General features: G+C 40.4%; 1 protein-coding gene across 2 annotated transcripts; it reads right to left on the reverse strand.

Moving 5' to 3' along the window:
* Positions 1–1,579: 1,579 nt before the first annotated feature.
* Positions 1,580–12,801, reverse strand: LOC145767503 (3-galactosyl-N-acetylglucosaminide 4-alpha-L-fucosyltransferase FUT3-like). 2 transcript variants are annotated; one of them, XM_082579335.1, is made up of 5 exons: positions 12,533–12,801; positions 9,195–9,308; positions 7,683–7,756; positions 5,222–5,335; positions 1,580–2,854 (listed from the first exon to the last, which is right to left on the reverse strand). In XM_082579335.1, the coding sequence occupies exons 1-5, from the start codon at positions 12,689–12,691 to the stop codon at positions 2,092–2,094; spliced, it is 1,224 nt and encodes a 407-aa protein (XP_082435461.1). In that variant the 5' UTR covers positions 12,692–12,801; the 3' UTR covers positions 1,580–2,091. The 2 variants fall into 2 exon arrangements, with proteins under 2 accessions (XP_082435461.1, XP_082435462.1); XM_082579336.1 differs by lacking the exon at positions 9,195–9,308.
* Between the last annotated feature and the right edge of the window lie 6,488 nt (positions 12,802–19,289).

Here is a 19,289-nt window from a genome sequence, read left to right on the forward strand (position 1 = left end):
CAGTAGGTAGGCTACACTGGGTATGGCCACGGAGATATATACCTCCGTGTGACGATTACCCATTTGTGGAACCTACGTTCCAAAAATGATACTACTGCCAACCTTGCCAAAGTGCTCAAACTGCAAGCAGTGAGCTTTGCGCAATGCACAGCAAGGTGACTGCAGTAAAGTACTCAATCGGCATGAGCCAAAAGCGTAATACATTTGTGTATGCGCAATAGCACAAAAAATATAGGCCTACAGTAATTAAAAATAATATAAATTATGAATGAAACCACTCTGTTGAAAAAAATACTCATTTATTGAATTGATGCACAAGGCAGCACCAGTGAGATGTTTTTTTTTCTGCTTAAATCTTTTACTTTTTTTACTGTTCGTCTTCGTGACCCCCAGAGAAAAGGCAAACGACCCACCCGGGGGTCGCAACCCCCAGGTTGAAAACCATTGTTGTAAAGGGTTTTGACGCAGGGTCGGTCACCGAGTTTGGTATAGAGTAAAGTTTCAGATTGTTGTTGAAGTGTTGTTGTCTGCGAATTATTCTATCCTCTATGTGTCGCTGGATGAAGAGCAGTCCTGAAATGCGTCGCTCAAGCGCACTATAAAACCACGTGTTTCATTGCAAGCTGGAGCTTCATAGCTCCACCTAGAGGTCAAAATGATACATACGAAGTGATACATACAACGCAGTGTTAGTTGTAAGTGTGTTAGTCGTCGGATATTATAAGGGAATCAGCATCGAAACTTGACTTGTCCTACTGCAATGCCTGAAGCTGATGGTTGAATTACACTTAGCACATATTGTGATTGAAATTCACTACAGAAGTGTGCAGTAATAAGATCTTGACCAGATCTTACTGTTTTTCAACGGAATAATTCGGCATAACTTTTTTAAATTTTGAACACAAAAACGAAAGTTTTAATTATGCTCACAGCAACATTTCCAAACCTGGAAAATGTTTTGAACCATGGCGTTTGCGTATATTACTGCGTAAAGTGTAGCCTACATGGTTTTGCCTAGCAAATTCCATGCTTTCAATGTTTTGTAAACATCTTTTATCATTTTGTAATAAAACATTTTTAATAAAATTTTAGAAATAAAAATATTTCGGATTTGTTTTGGATCCGGATCTGGGATATCTAAAAGTTGCTGCATCCGTCTGGAATTGTCAGGATTAAGCTTTTAAAGAAGTCTTCAATGAATATTACTGGTTTGGTTTTGAATCTTTATCCTCGGACTGGCAAAGCCTTGATTGGGTATTCCTGATAGTTTTGCATACTTGGGGAGCCTCTTAACGCAGGGCCGGATACCGAGACTGACAGAGTAAAGTTTTCGATTGTTAAAGTGCTGTTGCCGGGAAATTATTCCATCCATTAAACGCCGCTGAACGGAGAGCAGTCCTTGTAATGCGTTGCTCATTATGCTCAAGCGCACACCCCGAGAGTCGAACCAGGGCCACGTGATCTTGAGGCCGGCGCGTAACCACTGAGCTCACTGTGAACTAAAATCTCGCTTATTGGTACACGCAGTTAGTTAAAAGTAACTTTGATTTCTTTTACTTGCCTATTTGATATTAAATGCTGGACTATTCAAGATAACTGCAAATCGAAAGTCTTTAAACCTGCAACCAAACCTTGTCTAATTGATTATGCAAAATAGCCTTGCGACCAGTGGCGTATCCAAAAAATTAGGAGGTTCTACACAGTTTGGTTTAAGGTAAACATTGCAAGAATCAAAAGAACATAGGCATAGTGGCTCAGCTTAAGTTAGAGCCCTAACGAATTTAATGTGAAATTGTGACACACCTTGGTCGTTTTAGCTGAAAGAAGCGCTCATGACCAACTGTTCAAAAAGATCTGAGATCGATTCCAGGTCGGGTCAAACCGAAGACTTTAAAAACGATGCCGATTGTGTTCTATCCTCCATAGCGCAGTGAGAATGAGTCGGGTGATAAATTGATAACATCGTAACCCTGATATTAATTAAAAATGAGCCCTGTTGCTAAAAGACCTTAGCTGTTGTAGAGCGACAATGAATAAAACCATAACATTATTATTATTATTAACTGTTCAAAATCCGTTACAACCTGTAATCTAGTATTGTTGTTTGGCCAAACATTCTTTGTTCTCTGTTGTGTAAAACCATCTTTGTAACGACGATACAATTCTTGGATGACTGGGATACCCAAATAAAGGGATGTTTTCTTGGTTAGTGATATGTTTCGGTTTGTATATATCATCCACATTGATACCATGTAGAATGCGACATAAATTGCATAAACCTTTAGTTCTGTTATGTTGAGGCATGTCCTCGAATGACATCGTTCTCCATTTGAAATATTCTTTGTATGCAGTGATATTTTTATAAAGATAATTTAAATATTTCACTAAATCTGCTGGAGACTTAAAATCTTCAACATATATACAAGAGCCTGGTGGAACGGTGGCTTCGTAATCTGACTTGGGGGCCCCCATGACAACAGGGACCGTTCCCATTTTTAAAGCATTGTTAAATACTTTTTCAGTGATGTAATCTTTGCAGCCGAGACTGTTTTCAAAAGCAAAGTAAAACATGTACATTTTGGCTATTTCCATAGTTGAAATCCTGCCACGCTCCGGGAAACACCCCCCGAACCGGTCCAAGGAAAGGCCAGCTGCCAGAAGTTGATCAGTGTATGCCATTCGCTTTTTGGCCCCAATGGTGTGTTCACAATTTGAAACAACCCAAAGGGCTAATTTGCGTTTATTTGAAATTGTATCACTGATGTCTTTCTCTACGTCACCGGATGATGATTTCCGAAACTCTTTCCAAAGGCTTCCCGTCCGTGTGTATCCAAAATAGACGTCAGAATCTCTCCTAATGAAATATGAAAAAAGGATAATAGATCTATCGAAGAAGACGCTGAACCAAAACAATCAAGTGCTTTTGACTTAAACAAACTCCAAGAGAATTATTAAGACCAAAACAAACAAGTTGGACATAAATTTAAATTTTGATTTGACGCGTCAAAGTTTCAACCAGACGAAATCAAAACTTCAAAGTAGAAGTTTTTCTCGACCTGATCTAACTACAGTTTGATCCGGGATGTATAATTTTGTGCCAGGAACTTACAGTGATGAATTCTTGAGTTTTAAAATTGTACTTGCCCAGTACGAAGAAAATTTTTTGGTGTTTTTTTGATAAGTATCCAGCACATAGCCTGCTTGGTTTGCAGTTTGCGCAACAACTTTGCGATCACTATGCGTACGGTCGTTGGTGCGATGTTCGAAAGGACGCCGGTTCGACACCGCTCCACAGCATTTGGCAACATCTTTGAGAGGACACTTAATAAAATGCCTGAAGGTGGACACAAAAGTTGGTTTCTTTGCTTTCTCTTCCACATTATTTTTCTTATCTAAGTTTTCAGCCACCCAGCGTGAGCTTGGATAAGACAAAGGGATGAAAAATTTTGTTTGCACAAAAATGCGTCGATTTTATTGGATGTATAAAAATTCATTCCATTTACCGGAAAATAAAATAAATGATTTGATATGAAAACCATTGTGCTGAAGCTTGCGTTGCTTATATCAGTCAGCTGATTGAATTATCTAGATTCCAGAGTCTAGTCTAAAGGGGTCCGTAAATACTTTTTGGTGCGACCCAAAAAGCAATCGTTCGAAGTCTTCGCGACCCAAACGTTTCGGAAGCATATAATTTTGCGCAGAACACTTTGCAAATTAATATCAATTCCAATACGGTCGTCCCCACTTATTAAGGCCACATCGGGACCGGACGATTTTGGCTGCGGAAGACAATTTTCTACCACTCCTATACCTTCAGTAATTCCGGAATAGACCCAATTGGGCTTAATAAGCGGGTGGACCTATTAACCGTGCGCTTCGTCGTCGTGCAAGCCTCTGGGGCCGAGGGTCTACTCTATCCTTTTACCAGCCCAGACTCAAGATGTTCCCGGACTACACTGGAAGGCTATAATATAGAGAGCAGCCAGTATTTAGTTTCATCATCCATGACACGCAGACCTTCCACTCCGTTAGGTGGCTTGAAGATAGTACAGTTATTGATGATGTGGTCTGCAGTCTGTTCCTTGGCACCACATTCACAGGAGGAGGAAGAGGCCGATTCCCCAATGGCGCATGGTTGACCGGAAAAGCCCGACGCCCGTACGAAGACGGTTGAGGCGCACCCATGCCTGTCTTTGTAGTGTCAGGCCGATGGGGCATGTGTCGGCGTTGGGGATGAACGAATGAAGTCCGGTGGTACTTGACTTCCTTTCAGAATTCCATTTATAGTCCGCCCAAGTAGCCGCAGAGATGAAGTTCATCTGCTGCGTTGATCAGAAGTTGAGCGACTGGCACGAATGGTTGTCTTGACTTCAGTCGACTGGGGTGCTGGTTTTGGGAAGCAGAGATATTGTGGTGGAGAAGATGATTAGGCTTTAGTGCCCGTCGGCTAAGAAACAGAGTGGCTTGTTCGTGACGAAGCTCAGAAAGTTGGATGCCAGCGAGAATGGCAAAATTATCCAATGATGTGGGACGCATGCATCCGGTAACTGTGCGCAGGGTGCTGTTTATGGCAGTGTCGATGTTGTGGCAGTGTGCACTGCAGCACCAAACAGGTGCACAGTACTCTGCCGAAGAGTAGACAAGGGCTAAGGCTGCTATACGCAAAGTGTCAGCCCTCGCCCTCCAGCTGTGGCCTGCCAGGCGCTTGAGTAGTGCAGCGTGGGATGTCATTTTCTTGCACAGTGACACCAAATGGTGGCGGTATGTGTACGATCTGTCTAATGTCACCCCAAGATATTCTGTTTCGGGGCTGAAGGTCAGAGGTTTTCCATTGTTCTGAACATGTAGCTCACGATCAACTTCCCGACTGTAGGCTATAGGTGGAAAGCTGCCGCCAAAGTTTTGTTTTCGCTAAGTTTCAGTCGCCAGTTCTGGAGATAGCCTAAGCTGAGAGAGTTTTCATGCCCTGGCTCAAGCTGTCTTCCAGGCTATATATATAACCGTGGGCTTAACTACTGTACTACAATCGAAAGTATAAATTTTCTTGTAGCCTACCAAATTGTACGAAACTCAGCACATCAAAGACTATGATTGTATTTATTTTTGCCATACAAGTTATATTTATGGTAATTTTAAACCGTTTTGCGACCCACTGTGAATGGTCTCGCAACCCAAATTTGGGTCGCGACCCAGTATTTGCGGACCCCTGGTCTAGACGAACCTGTGAGTCATGGTAAGATTGAAGAGGCCGTCAAATTCTGCCAAAGTTAACCCTCGAAAATACAACAAAGCAGGTGGCGCTTCCATTGTCCACCAAACAAAGAGTTGATCGTTTCTGAAAATAAAAAGTATTTAAATTCAGAAACAATTTGAAAACTAACTCTGCAACCGAGTTACATTGTAATGACACTGGGAAACAAAATTTTGTTGCACTGTTGGCCTACCTAAATTGATGGTAAAAGGCAAAGGTGAGTCTCATACTTGATCCAAGCATCGGGGGATGAGAAGATAAGGCTCTCATTATACAAGCCTTTGGCACTAACGAGAGTAGGGTGGCCAGTTACTTTCTTTCGGTCACCTTTACTTCAGAAACTACGCCCACCCAATTTATTACACCCTGGGTAGAGGTGAGCGGTGTTTGGTTGACAAGCTAAAGCCGGGAGTCGAACCAGGATTGTATGATTGCTGCGCCATTTACACCGCTTCGCCGTTGATGATGGTGTTGAATTCAAATACAGTACACAATTGTTTTTGATTCTTGAAGCTAAATATTTATTACAGTTCAATCAATTCCTTTTCGAAAATTTTATAGTCTTAACGCAAAATGATAGGGTTTATACTGTAGGTTATTATATAATAGTCATAACTTACATTATTTAACAGGGATCTCATAATCAAATTGCACTTAGGGACGCTTAAAGTATTTAGCGTTTTATGCGTAAATAAAGTAAAGCAAATTATAAACAAATAAAGACTACTATTATATTCAAAACAAACATATAACAGCATAGTCACTTTTAGCCAAACATAGCCAAAATAACCAGTTTTGGTGACCTTGAAGATGAAGCTCTATTTCAAGATCACTTTTTGTGTACTTGAAAAAATGCAGTCTTTGATCAATGAGGTTGCAAAAAAAATTGTTTGTAAGCAACCTGGTTAAAGATAATTGGTATTTTCAACTTTTGCTTTTAACTGCTAAAGCGCCGGCCTCAGAATTGGAGTAAGATATAGTGACTGTTGATCAATCGTTGCCGTATAGTTTGATTGGGATAGCATGTAGTTATATCTTCATCATGGGTTTTCAGACTATGTCGTTCGGATAGAGGTAAAGAAAAATGATTGAATAGATTTGCGTGGCTGCCTTTTTACATTCACTAGAATTCTAATTATTTTTTGTGAAGCAAGTAAAACGTCTCGGAGTTACGTCAAACTAAAGATAGACTAGCAGCCCTGCTATGCAAACCTCACGTGATTGGATGCCTGAGGATGGATGGGAAGATATTTCGTTGGAGTGTGACAGAGGCATTCACTCACTAGCAACAAGAGGTCGCTAATTGTGTTGTCAATGAGGAGAATATGTACAATTCGACTTCATACTTAGGGCCGTTGAGAAGATATTTTAGGCCCGGTACCTATGAACTCCTTAGGCCCCGAATCAAAACATTTTGTGAAAACAACGCACTGTATCCAAATAATTCGCTGTGGTTTCTTCATGCTTCCGGCCCCTTGTAAAGGTTTTGGACCCCTAAAATTATCCCGGGTTCGGTTCGGCCCCTTGTAAAGGTTTTGGACCCCTAAAATTATCCTGGGTTTGGCTCCAAAAGCACCCCCTGGACTTCTTTCATCAAAGCATTGCAGCCACACAAGTGCACAACGCTCAGCAATGAGATAAACAAGTGCAAGGGTTGCTGTACACAGGGGTTGCTGTGCGCAGGTTTGCGTCGTTTGATCTTGACAGTGTGCAGTTGTTTATGTCTTGTACAGTAAATCCAAGTGTTGACAAAACTACGCAACTACTGTATAGCTGTCTTACATGGAGACGATATTGGTTGACTTGGCCTAAAAGGGAAGGGTTTCGCAGTCAGCTATTCGATTAACTAGTCACAGACTGAAAATATTTTCACATTACTAAAAAATATATTTTGCGCTTGATGTATTCAGATCTTAAATAATTCTTGGTCTGGTTGATGCTGCGCTAAGTCGCATAACATGACCAAAGTCGTTTAGAGTCGCTTCTTTAGCATCGCCACTGTAAACTGTTGAAACGTCTAAGAATGATTCAAAAAAAGCAAGCGTAAACAAATTTGAGTCATTTTGTATCAGACGTGGATACAACAGTGTGTGATGTACATGGATATGGATACATCAGTGTATGCACCTTCCAATTCAATTCTAGCTTTATTTTTTGATTTTATCTAATGTTTAATACTCTTCATCAGAACAACGGTACCGGTATGGCTCTAATTTGAGAAGTTATCTGGCAGGATGGTTTCAATAAATGAGTATCCCTACTTTTCCATCAATAATATATATTCTTTTTTTTTAATGTTTATTTTACTTTAACATTAATAAGCAGGAATTGTAAAAATAGAAATAAGACTATCTGTTGTTAACTTGTTATATTTAATTGGGTAGGCTACTAATTTCGTAAAGCAGACTACAATGATCGTAAACACACTAACCTATGTGCTGGCAAAGATGAAGCTTTTAAGTCATGATAGCTGAAGACCACAGCCTTGGTTGCAGTGTCATTTAACTGAAAAACAAAAAATATAACATTGAAACACCTCAACAAGGGCCTTGTTAGGCTACCGTTGTTATTATCATTATATTTCTCTTCGTTTTGCTTCAAAGAATCCTGGTCTTCATCTCGAAACATCAAAGTCGACCAGTTGTTTAGTAACTCCTCCATTTCTCGCTATCGTTAGCATCTTTAATTTTCAAGTTTATTTTCGTCATGTCATCTTTCACGTTGTCGTCCCATGCTTTTTTTGGTTTTCCTTTTCTCGTTTTTACTGTCACTTCCTTATTCCAAACTAGCTTTGTCAAATTGTTCTCATCCATATGTTCACGATGTCCACGTAAATGCTCTTAAATATCCTCAATATCCGCCCACTTTCTCGGAACATCCTTTCTAATTTTGTCGAGAAATAAGTTGCCATACATCATTCGAACCATCCTCATTTCTGTCTTTTGCACTCGCTTGATATTGTTTTGCTTTATCGCCAGTGTTCTTCTACTTCTATATTTATAGAAATGTATTATTAATTTATTATTGTTTATTTGCATCAGACAAGAATGTCCATATTGGAATGAAAAAAAAAAAGATAAAAAATACACAAAAATAAAAAGCATACAGCTGTACACAACAATAGCGGCGCAAAAGTAGCCAGAAGACATTTCAGCACAATCACAGGTAGTTAGAATATATTGCGATCGGCTCAGTAAAACTTGACAGAATCTTCTTAATTAAAAATTGAAAGCAATGAGCAAAGCACAAAGAAAACTGGTCATATGGATGGCACGCTGAGCATGTCATTGTCAGGCCCGGATTTAGGGGGAGGCAGAGGGGGCAGTTGCCCAGGGCCCCCCGACTTTTGAAGGGCCCTCTTATGTGAAAAAAATATGATTTTGTGTTATTTTTTTCCTTTTGGTCTTTAAAGTTTCTGCAAAATGCTGTGCAGTACTGGACTGATGCTACTGTAGACGTAGGCTAGAGATGGTTTTTCGTGCCGTAGGCTTGAAAATTTTTTTGCACGGGGGCCCCCCGATCTAAAAGTGCCCCGGGCCCCCCATCAGCTAAATCCGGCCCTGGTCATTGTAGTGTTTAAAATATTTCGATTTGAACAAAATGTCAGAGGACATTAAAGCTGCAAGATTTGTAACAAGTTTGTATAAAGGCAAAGTTGTACAAATTCAATGTATTTGTATCATAATTATTTTTATTATTAACTTCATTTATTAAAAGCCTTATGCAGCTTACACAAATTAACTTTCATAAGCGCTGTTTGAAATAAAACAATAAGGAAGTACAGTGCAAAGAAATAGTCAAACGAAAATGCTGTAGGCTATTACATCTCATTAAAAGCATTACTTTAATCAGCAAATCAGTCCGTTTGCCATTGATTTAACGTTTGCAAATGCAATACAAACAACTGATTTGCTGACTGGGTACTTCTACTTCAACATATTACCTTCATTCTGTCATAGCTAATGGAACAATTTCCACAGCTTCGTGCACTAACTATAAGAGAACGAGGGTCTACTTTCCTTGTTTCCAACGGATTCCATATTATGATATGGTACTTCTAGAAGCAAACATTCCTAGTTATGACGCCATAGACACTTTCAAGTGTCTATTTCAGTTTTGAATTAAATACATTTTTGTTATAACCAGTGGTTAAAAGTTTAGAAACGCGGAGAGGGAAGTAATCTTCTTGTCTACTTGCTATGTCATTAAGTGTCTTGCTAAATACACATCGGCGGGGTTTTCATTCGTGTTGTGCCAACGTCATTTTGAACATAATATCCACGCAGTGACCATTTGGCTATGTAGTTGAAGGAACATTGGAGTCAGAATGAAAGAAACTTAATAAAAAGATAAAAACTCATCTCTTACTTCTTTTTGCGGTTACCCATCACACTTTTAAAACCTCAACCACTGAAACAGTCATTAACTTCTTCAGTAAAGTCTGAGGTTGCAATTTGGGTGCTTGTAGCCTACTTATCGTAGATTCAAAACAACTAGTGATATGCAATTATACGTTAATAAATTGTCTTCAATTTTTCCTATATAATTTATATAGGCTCGGTTTCTTAACAGATAGAGTGCTTGCATCAGAGTTGGTAGACATCGGTTCGACACCACGTCGACTCATCAGTTCAAGTCAGTCGGTTTTTATTTCTCACCATCACAACGAAGAATAGTATATGCCAAACATAGCAGAGGTCTCGAAAAAGAGTCATACTAACTTCTATCCACTGCACATCGGTGCTCGTTGGATTAAACTTCTCTCTTCTTCAGTAAATATATTCCCACCTGTGTTTTTTTTTACATTGATTAATTGAGCCTCTGCTCCAGATTTTTCTTTCAATTTTGTCCCTTACGAAACCTAAATTTCTCTTAAATGCTCAGCTTTTCTTTCTTGTAGGAGATCCCAAGTTTATCCGGTATGCCTACAGGCAGACCGGGTATATGAGTTAAACGTAACTGTGCTGCGGTTGCGTTGAAGAGATGTGGCCGCTGCCCGGCGGTCAATTACCGTCGCTTCCAGCTTACACACGCGACGGCCGCCCAGCCCGTCTCAGGCCCACTTTTGCGCTACGCAAGAGTGGGCCTCTGGTCCGCCCCTCTACTCTAAATCTGTGAACGGGTCATGTAGAGTTTTCGATCCCCATTCTTCTTTCACTGGTACCTCGACTCCTCAGCCTGGGACCTCTTCCCAGGGTGCATTGCCACACCAAAATCATTAAAGTATTCTCGATTAATATAACTTGCATTATAACAATAAAGAGAAAACTAAATAGACTCCGGCTTTTTCAATCTGACCCTAAATTTAGGTCAATAACGCACATACTCGGTTAAGCTGTTGAGTTAAAATGTTGCAAGCGAACTGTATTGTTGAAGTATTTGTACAGTATGTTGCAGTGACGTTCGGTGGCTTAAACCGTTGGGAAAGCAACTTGTAAATATGCTGCAGCAAGGTAGTAGGCCTAGGCACGAAGGGCGTAACCGTCGGGCGAAGCCCGAAGGCGTGTTGCCGAAGGCAACACTTCCAGAGGGGGGTCTGGGGGCCTCCCCCAGAAATTTTTGAAAAACACTTCCAATTTGGTGCGTTCTGAGAGCATTTTCAAAACAAATCAAACATAAAAATCTGTCAAATTGTGCTTCGCCTATGTCGTGATCATACATCCATTTAATGTTTAGAAGTCATGAACAATCTTAATTTTAACGTTGCAGGACCAAAATCCAGTGTTAGACATGGAATAATAGTTGTCTAAATATTTAATTCGTCATGAATGTTCATTCTGAGATATTCAGTTAGGCCTACACTACAAAAACTAACACTTAGGTCTAAACATTACAACCGCAAGCAAATTGTACAGAAAGCTGGATAAGTTTGCCTCCTGCGTATAGAAGCTTAACAAACTAAATATTACATCCGCACCTGAACGTTCATTGGCGAAGTAACGCTATATCAACGCTGTAAAAAGGGCAAAAGCATGACTATGAAAGCTAGTAGGCTAAAGCACAGTACATGGCGAGGAGACATAAAAAAACAGCAACAATTATTTCGGCATTATGATGCTTGTGCTGTGTACCGTGATGACACCATTCTGACGAGTTAGTCTAGCCGCTCTAGCGAATGTATGCATTGACGTCACTGGGAAAGCAAGACTCACCTGGTCTCACCATAACACATCTGATTGGCTAAGCAGCTGGTGACGTTTTGCAAAACGAGTGATGATTGGATAAAACGAAGGCGTTTTTTGACATTTTTGAATCTGGGTAAGCAACTTTGATAGTTGCTTACCTTGGAGCCTCAGTGATTGTTTCTGACAGAAGCGTTTGCGTTAATTGGCATTTATAGGCAAGACATGCAGTTTGGTGAGGATTTAGACTACTCACAAGCGTTACGAGCAATTCTAGTCACGAATACAGTAATTTTCAAGTTAAAATAGACATGATAAAAATAATAAGAAGTTAAACCTAGAATTCAGTCATTATACTTTGCATAGTTTTCGCTCAGGTAAGCACTGCTTTCCTTGCTTTCCCTCACCGATCGTCACTGGTATGTTGGTAACTTAAATATGTCGGTGGCCGGTCGATTGGTCGAAAGACATTTGGTCGACAGTCATTTGGTCGACAGACATTTGGTCGACAGGACGTTTGGTCGACAGACAATTGGTCGACAGACATTTGGTCGACAGGACATTTGGTCGACAAGACATTTGGTCGACAAGACATTTGGTCGACAAGACATTTGGTCGACAGACATTTGGTCGACAGACATTTGGTCGACAAGACATTTGGTCGACAGGACATTTGGGTTACAGTTAGGGTTAGGGTAGGGTTAGGGTTAGGGTTAGGTTAGGTTAGGTTAGGTTAGGTTAGTGTTAGGGCTAGGGTTAGGGTTAGGTTAGGATTAGGGTTAGGTTAGGGTTAGGTTAAGGTTAGTTAACCCTAACCCTAAAATGAATCGTTCTGTCGACCGAATGTCCTGTCGACGAAATATCTTGTCGACCAAATGTCTGTCGACCAATTGTCTGTCGACCAAACGTCCTGTCGACCAAATGTCTGTCGACCAAATGTCTGTCGACCAAACGTCCTGTCGACCAAATGTCCTGTCGACCAAATGTCTTGTCGACCAAATGTCTGTCGACCAAACGTCCTGTCGACCAAATGTCTGTCGACCAAATGACTGTCGACCAATTGTCTTTCGACCAATTGACCGGGTACCAATATGTCTATATATGAGCCGAGGTGGCAAAACATAGATTTATAGTTGAAAAGAAAAACCAAATTTCAAACCTTCTTTTGCGCTCTTTCCAATGCTTCCTTCAACTGCACTTCGATTGTCTTCTTTCCTTCATTTTTGCTGTTTGTCTCAACCGCTTCAGCATTTAGTTCGCTCTCAGCATTTGAAGCATTCACAAGTTCCATTAAAATTCTTTGGAAAGCCTTTTTCATTTGAGCTTGATTTCTTAAACCGGCCTCACTCCATGAAAAAACTTTCGTTTTCCAAACATCCGATAATTCATTTGACTTCGAATACAAGAAGAGCACAAAGAAACTGGAGAAAACAACAACTAAAAACGTGATTTTTAATTTAGAAACTAGTGGCATCTTTAGCAGAAAAAGTATCGTTTTGAAACTAGAGTTTTTGAAGCTATATAGTTAATGAGTCAGATGCTTCGACAGCAAAAAAACAATACATAGCCCACAAAGGGTGTAGAAAAGAAGAATTGGAAATAAGAAGACTGGCAAGCAAGAGACCTCACTCGACGTGCATATCCACATTTCAAGCATGCCAGCCCATTACCAGGTCACTACCAAGTAGGGGATAATTAACAAAGTGAAAACGGAAAGTTACAAATAAACGGGGCACCAATGTTACCAAACCATATCTTTAAGAAAGGTCTTAACTTCTTGCACAGAATATTAATCTCCGGACCGGTCCACAGCTAAGCAGCCCAGCGGGAATGCTCTATCCCAGTGCTTCCCAACCTTTTTCAGTTCGCGACCCATTTTTAATGCAAGTTTTATTGTGCGACCCACAATGAAATATGACATCTTGGCTACTGGCGTACGTACTAATTGTTACATATTTGTTGCATTATTGCATAATTGTTACGTAATGATGAGGGCCGGATTTAGATGATGGGGGGCCCGGGGCACTTTTAGATCGGGGGGCCCCCGTGCAAAAATTTTTTTCAAGCCTACGGCGCGAAAAAACACCTCTACGTCTACAGTAGCACTAATCCAGCACTGCACAGCATTTTGCAGAAACTTTAAAGGCTGAAAGGAAAAAAATAACACAAAATCACATTTTTTCCACGTAGGAGGCCCTTCAAAAGTCGGGGAGCCCGGGGCACCTGCACCCTCTGCCCCCCCTAAATCCGGACCTGGTAATGATAATGCAATAATTTCCCGATCTAATAGAAAACAGAGTGCACAATTCATGAAAATGGAAAGTCAACCAATGAAGTGAAGATAAGAGTAGCGATGGCGAAGGCGCAGTACTGTTCAATACCAAAGTGCGGCTTGTGAGATCCACATGGTGAGATCCATAGTAATATCGGTATCTTTTAGAAAATTTTAACATTCAGTAACATTTAGAAATGCTTCGCGACCCACTGGTTGGGAAGCACTGCTTTAACCCAGTGGCGGCTCGTGGTATTTGTAACAGGGAATGCTGCAACCGGAGGTATACGTGCAAGAGCGAGGGCCAAAGGCACGATGCTAAGCTAGGGGGGTCTGGGGGCATGTCCCCCATAAAATTTTACTTTATTTTAGTGGTATTTCGTGCATTCTGAGCAGGGCCGGATTTAGACCATGAGAGGCCCTAGCCTATTCCATTTGTGAGGCCCCTCCCTATTTTTGAGCTCAGAAATTCTCTTTAAACAACATCACATGTCATTGCTTAATGTTAAAAATATGAATGCATTAAACTCTTCGTTCTTTTCATTTTCCACATTCATGTATGCAAATTTTTAATTAAAAGAATATAAACTTAGTTAAGGCAGTTTTGCTTTTAATTTTAATTTCTCTGATCAAACAACCGTTACAATAATTGTAAAGTTTATTTACGAGCAGTGGCGTAGCCAGAAATTTTGTAAGGGGGGGTTTTTGACGGTGTATTTGCCTAAAATGACACCCAGCAGCGGGGTTCTGGGGGGCCTCCCCAGAAAATTTTGAAAAATTACTTTGAATTTGGTGCATTCTGAGAGCATTTTCAACAAAAATGTGGGTATGAATATTCCTGTAAAATGGTACCGTCCGGTGGCACAGCAAAAGGATAAAATAACGTTTTCTTTGGCATTTTTCGGAAATAAAGCTAAGTCTCTATGTTTTCTTGTTGCTAATTCCTGGCTGAGATATTTGAATGTTTGGTATTGGCAAAACTCGCTCTTTTAATGCAGTTTCGTTTAAAATTAGGCAAACTTTGTTTTAGAGACATAAATAGACTGAAAGCATCATTCTCAATATCGTGACGTCACACGCGTGCCAAAGGGGGGGGGGGAGTTTAAAACCCCAACCTTCCCCCCCCCTGGCTACGCCACTGTTTACGAGGACATAAGAAAGAATTACAACCATCAAATAGAGTAGCCTAAGACTAGGCTACCAAATTTTTTTTCTAGCTTTCGTCAAAGCAAAATCATGCAACTTGAAACATTGTCGATCTCAGCTTATTTTTGATGCTTTTGAGCCTTGAGAAAGATCTCTCTCCTGAGCAGTTATAGTGACCATTAAGCTTAGAAACAGTCTTAATATTGCTTCTACATATTGAAAGGCAGTGTTAATTTTTTTCCTTACACATAGAAGTTCATCAGTAGCCTAAGTTTCGGGACTCGGGTCAACATCTTCCGGATACGCTTCCTTTAAAAGTTTTAAACCTACAATAGTTGGTTGTCCATTTTCAGTTTTAGCTAAAACTCTGGTGGGCTAAGGTTATCACTATCATGCAGAGCATTGCACGCTTGAGGCAAAGCTCCCTCTTGCAAATCATCTAAATCTTCTTCGTTAACAACAGAAGGAAAGTTGATGCTGCCAGTCTCAAAATTTAAAAAAAACACTAGATTCTCCAAGAAAACCACTAGATTATTTCATACTGTTTTTTGCAGAGAAGACTGCGGCACTTTAACATAGAAGCTTCCAGCAGAAAGCGCGCAATAATTGGCTTTATTATGATGCAAACGAGTAACGACGTAATAATGACTGTTTGCAACTTGTGTATAGAATTTTCTACTCTGAAAAGCTTGATATATAGGTACTTTAGGTAGGGTTTAAACTTGTCAAGTTTTTAAAAGAATTACAAACTTTGAAATCGAATTTCGAGGCCCCTGGACGTTGAGGCCCTAGGCTTCAGCCTGCCTAGCCTATTGGTAAATCCGGCCCTGATTCTGAGGCTATTTGAGCACTTAAATTTCTGATGTTCAACAAGTTTAAATAGGCTGTTTTAGCATGTGAAACCGCAAAAACATAGCTTTTTTGATGAAAATACAAACGGGGTGGTTATCAATAGCATGAATGAGTTTATTTCGCTCTTGATGAGCAAACAATACACAACAGAAAATGAACATAATAGAAAGCGAGGAATTGTAGCAGAGCGAAAAAAACGTTAAAGAACGCAACGATATCTTCTCAGCCAACAATAGTGTTAATATGTAGCCTAATGTAAAATGTGGCAGGCACTGCTGATAAAAAACCTAAAGAAGTTGCGTTGTTCTTAGAGTTACACTGAGAGTTACGACCTTTGGCCTTAACTAATTATCGTAAAAACTTTAACAATGAACATAGGTTAAATTTAGTTAAGCAACAACAATAATGATAACCGAGTCTAAGCTTTATCTTTTTGTGCAGAAAGCAAAGCACATTAGTCTAATAACAGCATCAATCACAGCCAGGGCCGGATTTAGGTGATGGGGGGCCCGGGGCACTTTTAGATCGGGGGGCCCCCATGCAAAAAAATTTTTCGCGCCTACGGCGCGAAAAACCATCTCTACGTCTACAGTAGCATCAGTCCAGTACTGCACAGCATTTTGCAAATGCTTTAAACATTAAAAGGAAAAAATAACACAAAATCACATTTTTTTTCACATAGGGGGGCCCTTCAAAAGTTGGGGGGCCCGGGGCAACTGCCCCCTCTGCCCCCCCCCTAAATCCGGGCCTGATCACAGCCACCTAATAACGTGCTTGAAAACGATGAAGTGTAGTTGCAACAGTAGCTAGCCTGACCACTGACCAGCAACTGCAGAATTTGCAGTGTGGATTTGTGGAATTTTAAAGCAACCTGAGGCACAATATGACGTCACAATTCCTCTTAGTTTCTTTATAAGATCTCAACTGTAGAGCTTGCAGTTCAGGGCTTCCAAATATAAAACTTAAAATATCACAATACTTTTTAAAATCCAGAAATTATAAAACTTCTAGGATCTATAGAGAAAATGAGAAAAAAAGTGAAATTAAAAAAAAAAAATGCTGAAATGTACAGGGGGTGTGCTGCAGTTCTGCAGTTTTTATGGACGAGCCGCCACTGGTCTTATAAATCAAGTGAGATAATTCTCTTATGCAGTCATGTGCTTTGAGCAAAAATACACTCGACAAAGCACCGTAGCGCCATTCAGTTGTTAGAGTAAAAGATTAAGATATGTGTAATAAACCATTGTAATTTAGATGACTATTATAAATTCAACCACGTATTAAATCCAATTCAATGTAAAAATTCCTTTTAGTGGTTTGTTTGGCTTAGGGATCGCGACGACCAGAGATCTTCTCCATACTTTAGGAATCTTGAGGCGGCGCAGGCAGGACGACAGGAAATCGCATAACAGCCTCATCGACAGCCCAATCAACGACGCATTGCGAATTGTGACTGGATGCCTGCGCCCAACTCCAACAGAGTATTTACCAATCCTTGCAGGCATCCAACCTGCTGAGCTTCGCCGAAAGGGAGCCATTATACACCTGGCTCGCCGGGCGGGGGATCCTGACCACTTGCTCCATGCAAAACTCAACATCCCACCTCAGGAATCTCCCCGGCAACTAAAGTCAAGACACCCCTTTGTGCCAGCTGCTGTTGAATTACTACAACCATTCAGCGATCGTGCCATCAGCGCAGCACACTTCATGGAAGACACTTGGAATGCAGCATGGTGCGCCACCGACACCAAACTACATGGTTTTATGCCCCACCCGGTGGCGCGCCCCCCTGGTATGGACCTTCCTCGGCCGACTTGGGTCAAGCTCAACAGAATCCGAACCGGAGTCGGTCGCTTCCATTCCAACATGCACAAGTGGGGTCTGGCTCCCTCATCGGCCTGCGAATGCGGCGCGGAGGAACAAACTGCTGACCATGTCGTTCTCGAATGTCCCATCTACAAGGCACCAAATGGAACGCATGGTATAGCAACGCTGGACGAAGCTACACTCACCTGGCTCTCCACCACCTGCCCTGAAATTTGATCTAGTCTCAAACGAAAGAAGAAGAAGAATGTAAAAATTTTTTTTTAGTAGATTAAACTTATTTCCATTGCTGAGAAAATAAAATAGGCCTATCTTTTGACAGGTGTCAAACTCACAGTATATTGTTATCACAGTATTGTTATGTGGCCAATAACCCATGGGTGGTCGCTTCCTGGGAAGGCAATGAGATGAAATTGATAGGAATGTTCTGACCTTTAACCAAAAACAGGTTGCTGGTTTTTTGCTAGTAGCTGGTGCTTCTTTTACGAAGCATGAAACAATGTGACGTGATAATTCAAGTGAGGCTGCATTGCAACTCCAATGATGCGCACTTTGGGTGTTATTGCTGCTGGTACTTCATAAAAGCTTCTACCTCTCTAACAATGCTTGATAGGAACATTTTGCTGACATGTATTGCAATACAAATAAATTTATTTTAACGAGTATCTGTATAATCTTATATAAGTAAAAATCAGTTTCGATTTGCCAGATCACCTTCAGTTTAGCCGAAAGCAAACAACACAAACAAAACCAAAACGATGAAGATACGAACCAGTGAAAAAGTTGCACTTCTGATATGAACGAGTTGGTGGATAAGTTTAACATCTAAAAGCAGCTTGAGAATCACCATGGTTTATGACGTGGTGTGGCAGCGGGGCTCAGACGCGGTTTACAAGAGCATCGTGTATTTTCAAACTTCCAAGAAGAAGGTGAGCTTCGAACTCATACCTTTTGTTTCACCCTTAAATACCACATCTCCAGTCATTTCAATCGGCACCTTGCTATTATGAACTTTTTGCTTGCATTTGTTGACCAGCTCATGGGCTGTTACTGCATTGCCTGGCCCTAAAACTATCATGCTGGAGTGTTTTCGTAATTTCAAATTTTTAGAAATATAATAATTTCGAAATGCAATCATTGCAATCAAACAATTGATGAAATGCAAAACTGCTCAGCTTATCAGTCCTTTTCAATAAAAACCTTTTCTAGTCGGCAGTAATTTTTCTGTTTAAAAATGTACATCTATCCCTTCTAGAAGTTACAAAGTCATTTGACTAAAAGCAATTATAAAGACAGAACTTAGCCTGAAGTATTTTCCACAAGCTCTTCAAAAAATATTCATAAACCGGTTTTGCTTCAAATACAAACTTGTCACTTTTTGTCTACAATGAAACTGATTTTGATTATTACAAACCATGACAAGCCACGCTTGTCTGACCGCCTTTGTCCAGTCTGAAAATTATTACTATTTGCATTGCTTTAACGTCTCTAAATGTTGAATTATGGTTAAAAACGACTGATTTACTGTCTGAATAGCTTTGCTGGAGTTTAGCCTCGTGGCTTTGTAAGAGGTTAGAAAACTTTTGTGCGGTTTCTAGCAGGTTGAACGTGACAAGACCGAAGGCGGTTTTCACGCGCTGCATCAAAGCAACCCTGAAACTAATTTATTTCCTAGTTTTATTCCTTTATAAATTTTGGCATGTTTTAGGAAACGACGTTTGCATTTTCTACTACATTTCTACACCAACATGATGTGAAAAATAGAACTGGCAAAATCTGCATGGGCACATGCAATAAATGTACATGTGGGTTAAATTCCAGG

Source organism: Aplidium turbinatum, chromosome 3 (genome assembly GCF_918807975.1).
Source record: "Aplidium turbinatum chromosome 3, kaAplTurb1.1, whole genome shotgun sequence".
Lineage (NCBI taxonomy): Eukaryota > Metazoa > Chordata > Ascidiacea > Aplousobranchia > Polyclinidae > Aplidium > Aplidium turbinatum.